We start from the raw sequence: 10,455 nt of genomic DNA on the forward strand, positions 1-10,455 counted from the left end.
TGAAATAACCAAAACACCCGCCGTTATGAATATCAAATTAAAAAAAGTAAATTATTATTTTTACCTTGTAATGCAGAAAATTAAGAGTACCTGGATATTGAAATATTTACTTCTCATTCACTGTTCAGCAATGGTAGGATTTTTATATTTTCCGAGGAGTTTGTACACACTGAGGAGTATACTACGATGTTTTGGCCTCACCAAAAAGTAGCCCCTTTTTAGCGGCAAGTCTCCGTGAAAAGAAATGCTTTCTTTTCCAGCATATTAAATCAGTGTTTTGAAACACCCATTAACAGACAAAAGATTTCGCTCGAACGACCCTACAAAGCGCTTTCATGATTACTGTTTTAAAAAGCAAACTGAATTCCTCAGTGTACATTTCAATATGTTCATATGAAATATTAAACCCTGAACGTAAAATGAACCAAAATTTTTCCAGTAAACAAAGATATTACCCATTCTTCACGTCAAGTATTTATAAAAGTTTTGGGCACATTATACATGTACGTATATTATGAGAATTGTAGATCAATTTTCAGTATGGCAATTTGAAGCTTTAGAGAATATTTCGTTATAGTTCACCTGGAGAAAGGCTGCAACAGGTGTGGAAGTCGCTTTTGCGTTATCATATTGCTTCTTCTTTTGGATTCATGCCCACGCTTTAAAAACATACATCAACGGGCAGAATAACACGCTTTGGCAGAATTTTAAAATATGTTGAATTGCACATTTAGTTTTTTATTAAGATATCAACATACTCGTTAAATACTAGAATAAAGAATACCTGAAAATTAGTATGCAATTCGCAATTGCAGGAGCTATACAAAATGATAAGGCATACTTTTAATTCGAAACAGGTCCAGTCACTTGAACAAATAAAAAACGAGGAAAAACCGTGCTTATTATTGGTTCCTAACGGTTTTCGCAGACATCATTCCAACTCAGTTTCACGTTTGACCTAGATGTAAACTTAGATGTACAGAGTTGTTTCCAGATTAGTCCATCCTGCAGTAGCACACAACATGAAAGACATTCTGAAATGCTCTGGAATATCGGACTCGGTATAAAACATTCATGTTTCGCTATGTGATAACGCGAAACAGCAACGCAATTTGCAATTTTCTCTGCTTCACACATACAGGCCTTGGATACCATGCTTGTGTTCAAAAGATATATTTTGATTACAATTTCTAGGATTTTCACTTTGTTCAATATCGCATAGCGTTTACAGCATCGCTTTCAACATACTTCTAGGGAGGGAGTACAGGTGCAAACATAGAAACAAATTCAAACTTGTTTTCATCAAAACGTTATTTGCACGAGGGCAACGTTTTTGTATCAAATTGGAATTGCGTGTACCACCAACGTGCGTTGCAGTTGGCATCAAATCATTTCGATATTTGTTATTTCCGATTGAGATAAGATAGCAAGTGCACACCTCCCGTGAACCCCCTTTCCCGACATAGGGAGCCTGCACAGGTAAAACATACCTCAACTGATATCAGGTTGCAGCCTGCACCAGTATGCGGAACAGTCCATAGGAGAGTTTGTTGCTGTCTAGCTGTAACGAAAGTAGTTTCTACCAAAGCAGGTGTTGTGGTGCAAATAATTAAGGCTAGTATTTCGTTTTAACCTTAATTTTCGCAAGAAGAAGCCTTACTCAAAAAGACAGTGATTTTAAGCTGCTGTGACTTAAAACCGCTACTACTGCTACCGTTATTTTGAATCAATATGGCGGCAAGTCTGTACAAAGATCGGTTTCAAACTAGCGGTGACGATGGGTGGGTTACTAGTAGGAAATCTACTTCTGTGTCACGCCGCTCGAAAACGACAGAATTCCCATCAGGCCAGCGTCGAACGTATGAAGTAGAAACCAAAACTACGACTGATGGGGGATTAACTTCAACGACAACTACGGAAAAACGCTCGTCTATTGGGGATAATAAGTGGATACGTGCGCCGGCGGCTAAAATTGTCACAAGAAGCAAAACGGAGGCAATTCCTTCTATAAAATTATCATCGGTTGATTTTGGTGCAGATACACGTAAACGTGGAGCGCAAGACGACTTAAATATGAGAGAGACAGCGACTTCGGGAGCACCAAACGTCCGACAGTCGCGTGTGCATCAAAAATTTACGAAGATGTCAGAGCAAGCTTCGGCGCCCATATCATTTGGAGCGACGTTTGATGCTAAGAAAATTGTGCGAGAGCAAAAAGAAGCTGCTGAAGTTCCCTCATCTCAGCAAATTGCCTCAGCTTCTGCTGTTCAACAGGAGCTACAGCAATTTACACAAAAACACATGCAACAAGACACGCAACAAGGTTTCGGAGCTTCCTATGGTGCACCGGATAAGCAAAAATCCAGCATGAAGGTTACACTGACCAGTGTGAAGACAACGGATACGCCTGACCACCGCATTCAGCAGGTGACAACAACCACGTCCACTGATGGTCAAGTGACGCAGCAGCAGAGAGTTGCCAGGTATGGCAAAAAGGTAATGCCAGACATACCACCACCTAGCAACGCTTTAGGAGGAGTTTCCTATGGCGTTACTACGCAACAACAGGTCCGTGCACAGCCTCCGCCACCACAGGCCCAGCCACAGGTAATGTCAACCGAGACAAGTTTACCATGGCAACAACGAACTCAACAAACCAGACAAATCACCCATGTCTCCGCCCCAGGACAGCAAGGCCAACCACCTCAGCTTCAACCAGTTACTCAACCACCAGCTCCACCAGCAGGCCAACCACCGTTGCCACCTTGGCAACAACAGCCACCACAACCAAGGATTCAACCACCCAGACAGGCCCCCGTTTCTCAGCCACAGATGACGGGCCAGCCGCCACTGCAACCTTGGCAACAGCAGCCAAAACAACAGCCATCTCAGCCAGTTGCCGGCCCCGGCAGAACTCGTGGAAAGGGCAGTGATATGGCCTGGATCAGGGCACCTTCTCCGGAGGAAACTGTATCACCAGCAACTTCCGCCTCTACAGCACAGGAAGAAGTGACAACATCAGTCAAAGCTACAAGACAAGCGTTTGCAGCGGCGCCTCCATCCGGACCAATGTCGATGGGAGCAACCTATTCGGTTGATATGATTAAACCAAAGAAGCCACGAGAGTATAAACCACCTCAATCTCCAGTTGCTGAGCCACGCCCAGCCCCTGAACTCGCCATGACATCTACTACATCAACATCTACCACTCCAATGTCTTATCAACATCAGAGACAGGTTGAACACGAAGAGAGGTTAAAGCAACAAGAGGAGCAGGAGCATCAAATGCGTATAGAACAGTTGCGACGACTGAGAATGCAGCAACAGAAACCCCAGGCTCAGCGCCAAGAACAAGTTATTACATTGCAGCAAAAACAGCAAGTAAGTCAAGTTCAGCCCCGTCAACCACAACCACCATCCCCACGACAAATGCCACCGTCCCCAACAGGTCAAGCTCCCATGAGTCCACCTGCCCAATTACCACCATGGCAACAGCCGGCAGGTCCACCCCCTAGAGCACCTATGCCACCACCGCCACATATCCTTCCCCCACATATAAGGGGCCCAGTGCCACCTCAGCAGTGGCAGCAAGGTGCACCACTCCCACCTCCTCAGCAACCCCCTGCTGCTGCGCCACCGGGAGTGCCTCGTGGTTATCGGCCTGTGAGGCCCCCTGTTCCGATACCACCTGTTGGGCCAAGTCAACCAGGTCCTGAAGTGAGGCCTGCAGGTGGTGATGCCAGGCCACCATGGATGCAAGGACAGGCAGCTCCTCCCCCACCAACAATGATGAAAGTTCAGCCGGCACCAGGACAACCTAGCATCCCTCCCCAAGGTCCCCCAGGTGCGCCTACGCCATTTAGACAGCAAGGTCCACCTCCTACTTCTCCACCGGCCCCTGTTTCACAACCAGCAATGCCCACGCAACCCAGAGGACCCCCACCACCCCAACCCTCACCACAGCCCGCTCCTACACCAGTTATCAGACATGTGCCCGCACCTGCACCACCCGCGCCAGAAGCAGCTCAGAAACCAGCAATGGTTGTACTTAAACCTGCCATGAAGGCCACACCACAGCCACAACCTCAAACACAACCCAAACCAGAGCTGAAAAAAGTTGAACCACGAGGGAAACTTGGTGCAGCAAAGAACATATTTAGCGCAAATGCAGAACAGGCTCCAGTCTTTTCTTTCGGATCATCTTATTCGGCCTCTGACGTAAAAACTCAGAAGGCTGATAGAAGTAGATGGCAGCCAAAGACAAAACCTTTATCTAAACCACAACCAGGACAATCATACGCTCCTGAGCCTGCCTCAACGTCGGCTGCGCCTGCGCCTGCTACCAGACCTGCTGAACAACCTACCAGTAAACCACAACCCACTCCGGAAGTTGCCCCAAAGCCAGCTCCAAAGCCAGCTCCCAAACCTGCTGCCAAGCCAGCGCCTGCATCACCCGTTATCCCACAAGTTGCACTGAAACAGAAAAAAGATGCAGGATGGATAAAACAAGCTCCTGTTACAGAGCAAGTGACATTGAAGAAGACATCAAGGGTTGAAAGAAAACAGGAAAAAGGCGGTCTAGAAACTGTTAGTCTCAAACCCCTGTCGCAAGACGAAAAAGAATTAGGGTCAATCAAAAAAGGAGTGAGTCGTGGTCTTGCATCAAAATTCCAAACGTCAGAAGCAACCCCTATCTCTTTCGGTGCTACATTCACCCCAGGCAGTTCCAGAAGTACCAGTAAACAAGAATCTAAAATAGTCCGAAGACAAGAGAAGACAACCTTTGAGGGTGGCCAAATGAAGAAAGACATCAAGGTAACAGAAACGAGCAGAACTGCATCAGACGCTGGGGTGAAAGAAACAACTAGGACAACAACGACAACAAAGGTCCAGGCGTCCCCTTCGTCGGCCGTACAAGAGAGATCTAAGACTGAAGTCCAAGTAAAGAGCTCTGCTGTTGGTTCCCGCACTCGTGATCAACCAGTTGAGATGGAGACAATCACTGTTGGTACAGTCGATCCTATTGTTTTGGACGTAGAAGAAGCTAAGAAATCTTCATCAAAAGTTATTCTATCACCGTCGCCGAAGGTGTCGGTCGACATTGCCCATCCCCTTGAACAAGCCACTTCGACAAGGAAAATCCTGAAGGTTACAACCCGCCATGGAGAGTTAGAGGAAGCTCCAGCAACACCGACTACACCAAGTACTCCTAAAACTCCTCAAACGCCTCCTCTGACTCCTCAACAGCAGAAGAAAAAGCTTGAGATGGAACAAAGAAGAGCGGCCCGTGCTGAAGCTAGGAGGAAAGCAGGGGGTGTCTCACAAGAAGTAAAGATGGAGACTGTCCAGGTCCAGCAGGCACCCACTATCCAAAGTAGTGGCCAGGAAGTAAAACAGGAGACCGTCCAGGTTCAAGAATCAGTGTCTGCGCAGAAAAGCCAGGAAGTCAGACAGGAAGTAGTCAAAGTTCAGGAGGCACCTGCAGTTCAGTCACAGCAGCAAACTCAGCCACAGACGACAAGCTCTTCCATGCAGGTGATCCAAGAACAGGTGCATATAACACCAGCGGCGGAGGTAAGCACAGGTGGTGAAGTCAAAGTCCATGGTGAAACGGTTCAGGTTCACCAGGATCAGGTAAAAGTTATGGGACAAGACACAGGGGGGTCGGCAGATTTCCAGATCCAGGTCGCTAAGGGCGGCGGGGAGGTAGCACAGTCCCAATCGGGGCAGGCTGGTTTTGAGATTAAGTTCCAAGGTGGTGACAGCAGTGGCAGCGGAGAAGGTGTGCAAGTGATGTCGACATCTGGCGGCGGGCAAATGCACGTACACAGGGAAGTCACAACGACCGTAGATGGCAAGTCGACAACTACTGTGCAAGATAAATCGTTTGCAATTGAGCCTGGTACCATGGTAATGGACCAAGGGGCACGAGCTATATCTGCAGATGAATTCTTCTCTGCTGGTAGATCAGCGATGGATGAATTCGCCCAAGCAGCTGCCTCAAAAGTCCAAATTCAAGAACCGAAATCAACTGTAGAACAAGTCCAAACCCGCCAGACCATGTCGACATCTGGGGACGGTCAAATGCACGTGCATAGAGAAGTAACGACGACCGTAGATGGAAAGTCAACAACAAGTGTGCAAGACAAAACCTTCGTGATCGAGCCTGGTACTGGGGTAATGGACCAAGCAGCTGGTGAAGATGTAGAGAGCCACCAGACTATTGAAATTGAAGAAATTCCTGAAGATGAAGATAAATCCTATGAAACCAGTGAACAAAACGAAAGTTTCACGATTTCGATATAGATAAGCTCTTTCGGACTTCACCTGTTTTTTGTTTTGATTAGAAAAGCGTCTCAAATCACATTTCATACGTTTACATTTTGGTACTATATTTTGTATAAATACGATGTGAAGAAAATCAAACAGAACTGGTCTTCATGAATACTTTTTGAATTTAACCGAAACTGAAAATTTTGAAAACCAAAGATATGAAGTGCGGATCAAAATATAATTGGGCAATGGCAATGGTCTTACGTCTGCAATGTTGTTTGTTTGTCAAAATCATATTATGTACATTAATCTTCACATTTATCATTCAATGATATATTTATATGTTATAGCTTTTTATTTTTGCTCATCATATGGAACACGAGCATTTAAACACTATCCATAATCTTTTTTACTCGAATAACCGGAAATATTAAGAAAGTGAAAGGAAAATGGTGAACAAAAGTACTGCTTCTGTTATAAGAAACACTCTCATATAAGACTTTTATTCTGCCACACCAGCCAGTTAGGATTTCAAAATGAAAGGAGAATACATTGGCCAAAGTGAATGGATCTACAGCAAAAGAAAACATTGGATGGCACAGGGATTGGATATTCTTGAAAGCGACGACCAGTAAAACGTTCTTTTGTAAGTATTATTTTTTCCAATTTCTTACTATAATTGATAATATTTATTATATAATGCAGTGTAGTATACATGTACAGTGTTTTGGGTACGCTATGTTGTTTAACATACACAAATCGAGGAATGTGTATTTCCTCCACGCTCATAAATTATGGTTTTGTACCTGTAGCGCCAATCAATTTACGGGCAGAATAACCTTCTAGATTCGACCTTCCAGTAGCGAAGTGCCTCTTTCATTCTCGAAGACTAATGGTTTCATCTGATAGCACGTTGAAACTTGAGAGCACCATATGGGAAATATCCAAATGTTCCTAACTTCTCTCTTATCTGCAATACCGATGTATTAATGCATCAACATATTGTTATGATCATATACATTTTTTAATATCATTTTTAATTTGTTATAAACACACTTATCTCCTCTAGGATCTGTTGTTTCATAGAGATATTCATTAACTCTACGGCAATGCTTCGTTCTTTAATCGGTTTTTCATTCAATATTATTATAATTTTCCGTCTATATAGATATGACAGTTGGGTTGATATGGCGAGTGAAGCATAATATTTAGTAGATATGATGTTGCTGTTACTCAACCCCGATGATGGATGACTAAAACCTTGCGTCTGCCTTCGTTTATGTACCCAAATATAGTTTCCCTTTGCAAGGCTCGCCAGCCGTATCTCTTATCACAAATCAAGAATTTCTAGGATCTTACTCAGCAAGACTAAAACACATTAGAGCCGCAAATGTGCTTATCCTGCAGCCACGCACCTTTAGCGAATTATTATGCCTTACATATCTGTGTAGGATCGCTGACTTTAGTTAGCTATAACTTATGTGTATAAAATTGTTAAACAGCATTAGGCACTGAGTATGTTTATATGGCTTCAAAATGAACCAAATTCATAGATTTGACTCAAATCATGGTCATTGTAAGTGGCGGGCTTCAATGTTTTGGGTTTATAAAAACTAACTTTTAGAGGTGGGGAAAATAGCCCGGGACCTGGATTTTTATCTCCCCCCCCCCCCCCCGATCACCCACGAGAAAAATAATGGGACAACATATATAAGCCGAATATGTCAAGCAATGTACAATGTAATGGAATTTAGGAGTACATCTGGGAGGTTTATATATCAAATGCTGTGAACAGATGAGATTTATGTGGTTCAGTATGATAGCAGTTCACCTGTAGATTTAACTGCTACACAGGTTAATTGGTTCGTTTTTTCGCATTTCAGTGCTTAGTATTCGAGAAGCCTGGCTGAGTTTCAAACTTTCATGAATGGCCATGACTGGACATGGTAATGGTAAGTTTTAAATGTCTCTCATTTTTAGAAATTTTATGAAATAGTTTGTATTTGGTTTCTTAATATAAAAGTAATCGTCAAACAGAAGAGGCTCCGTTTAGCACAATATTGTGTTATGATGATTATTTTGTAAGTTTAAACATGACCCAAAATTTGGTCCTTGGTTGATTAATTACAAGTATAATTGCTTGCTGTACGTTTTTTTAAATTAATTTGTTTATAAATTTATTCATTCGTTTATTGCAAGTTTTCTTTTTCAACTCATTTTCCTAACGGAATACTAACTTTAATTATAAACATCTTTCTTGTTTTACTTTACTTTGGGAATCCGTCGCCTTTTTACTTGCTTTACTTTCCCTTTGACCTTTGCTTTGATCATATAAGTGAATTCCAGACTAGAACACCTAGTTGGAATCTAAGTGCTGTGCCGAATGCGTGTGAAACCATAGATATCACATTATAATCGGTATATTTTCCTTCTGGTATTAGGAATGGGAGTTGATTATTATCTGGAAAAACTTCGGTGCGTTTCTGGCTGTCTGGTGTACCGCCTTCTGTTGCCAAAACCGCAGGTATGCAATTGCTTGGCTTAACTTATTACCTTCGTATATTGTGGCCATGTTTGGGAAATCATACCGGCAAACGGAGTAGCGGTGTGTCCCAGCCTTGCGAGGTCTATAGCCTATCCACTCGTGTAAAAAAAAACCTTCAAAACATGATGCAAACAAGCAGTGGTCTAGAGCAGGTGTTGTTCCCACTTTTTCTGTGCCTCTTTAGTTGATCTTATTCATTTTCGACATGTCTTAAGCGCCCGCCAAATCCAACAGTATTGCACTTTATTCGCTGAGGCTATAAAATCCAATGATGAAACGAGATGTCTGAAATTAAAAAAAAATTGCCGTGGAAAACGCATTTTGGGACAAAATTAGTAATAAAAGCTTGAATGAAGTAGGGCTTTAAAACGTAAGTAACGAAAGCGGGATCATAATCCGTTATTTGAAGTATCTCGAGTCGCCCTATGCTCCCCATGGTGTACATGCGTCTGCAAGCATTACCTGGATGTGCAGTAGTTTTCACAGAATATTATATTGGTTTTGAGTTGGTAAAATCTGATATCTTTGTCTAGCACTGTCTGAATGGGAAAGGGTAGCAAAGTCGTAAACTTTTCCCCTGGCGCAGTTATATTTGCTTTTCTTGTTTTTGTCTGACCTTCTCTGCAATCTATTTTTCAGCGCTAGTGTGGGTGTGACAGGATAAGCTGCCTATCGCTGTGGATTATCGCAAGGAATACTTCAGTTCGCCATACTGTTGAATCTCTAGCATCCACGACCAGGTATTTCCACCGAAAATTGCCGCTTTTGGAGGGTTACTCATTCTATCTCATCAAAAGAACTATTTGTGAAATTCGACGGGTCTTTTACAAGACAGACTTCAGGACGATGGAAAACAATGAACAGGAGGTGCTATTGTGATCAATATAACTGCCCCGAAATTCACCAAATATTTATTTATGTTCTTGAAAACATTTCCGCGACGATGAAATAAAAATTCCATGTATCAAACGGTCACCAGATCCAATTACCTTAACATATCTCTGTTGAGCGTTAGTTTGGTAAAGCTAATAAGGATTATGCAGTTAATGCAGCCCATAGTTTGGGTAAGAAAAATGTGCTTCAATTGTTGCCCGACTATGAAAAATATGCCTCAACTGATGCCCGATTATGCTCAAACCAAAGACTTAAGACAATAGTGAAACAGTGAAAATAAGAAAAGATATAGTTTTTGCACTGCTTATGTTGTACGTTAATTGCGGCTAATCCAACGTGATAATAAGTTCTTTTTATAATTCTTGAGTCGTGAAGTTTGATTATACGTGTTTTATTGTTATGGCATTGAATATTACATAATATGAATTTTATGAGATTTCAAATAATAGCTGCAGATATTTCAGTTGCTTTTTTGAATGATTGCAACTACAACTGTATTCTTGTAATTTCATATTTTTATGTGTATAATAAAAGATGTGCTTTCCATAATTACTGTTTAGAGAGAGAGAGAGAGAGAGAGCAAGATTACTGTTCAGAGAGAGAGAGAGAGAGAGAGAGAGATGGGGGGAGTGGGTTGGGTGGGGGGGGGGTGGGGGGGGGGGGGGGGGAGAGAGCACCGAAGATGTTTTTATTGTCTAAAGGTTGAAAAGTCCGGCCCATGGCGAAATTAAAAAAAATCCTTC

The 10,455-nt window shown here is 42.7% G+C and overlaps 1 protein-coding gene across 2 annotated transcripts; it reads left to right on the forward strand.

Annotated features, from left to right (window-relative positions):
* The first annotated feature begins 1,495 nt into the window (after positions 1-1,495).
* Positions 1,496-10,261, forward strand: LOC106152302 (uncharacterized). 2 transcript variants are annotated; one of them, XM_087001185.1, is made up of 4 exons: positions 1,496-6,919; positions 8,157-8,225; positions 8,715-8,797; positions 9,458-10,261. In XM_087001185.1, the coding sequence occupies exon 1, from the start codon at positions 1,732-1,734 to the stop codon at positions 6,304-6,306; it is 4,575 nt and encodes a 1,524-aa protein (XP_086857311.1). In that variant the 5' UTR covers positions 1,496-1,731; the 3' UTR covers positions 6,307-6,919; positions 8,157-8,225; positions 8,715-8,797; positions 9,458-10,261. The 2 variants fall into 2 exon arrangements, with proteins under 2 accessions (XP_086857311.1, XP_086857312.1); XM_087001186.1 differs by lacking the exon at positions 8,715-8,797.
* Positions 10,262-10,455: the final 194 nt, after the last annotated feature.

This window comes from Lingula anatina, chromosome 1, assembly GCF_051362555.1.
Source record: "Lingula anatina isolate TDL-2025a chromosome 1, LinAna3.0, whole genome shotgun sequence".
In the NCBI taxonomy this organism is placed as follows: Eukaryota; Metazoa; Brachiopoda; class Lingulata; order Lingulida; family Lingulidae; genus Lingula; species Lingula anatina.

Excerpts from the sequence above, each read along its gene's own strand:
- LOC106152302 (XM_087001185.1), top strand. The coding sequence starts at position 1,732 with ATGGCGGCAAGTCTGTACAAAGATCGGTTTCAAACTAGCGGTGACGAT.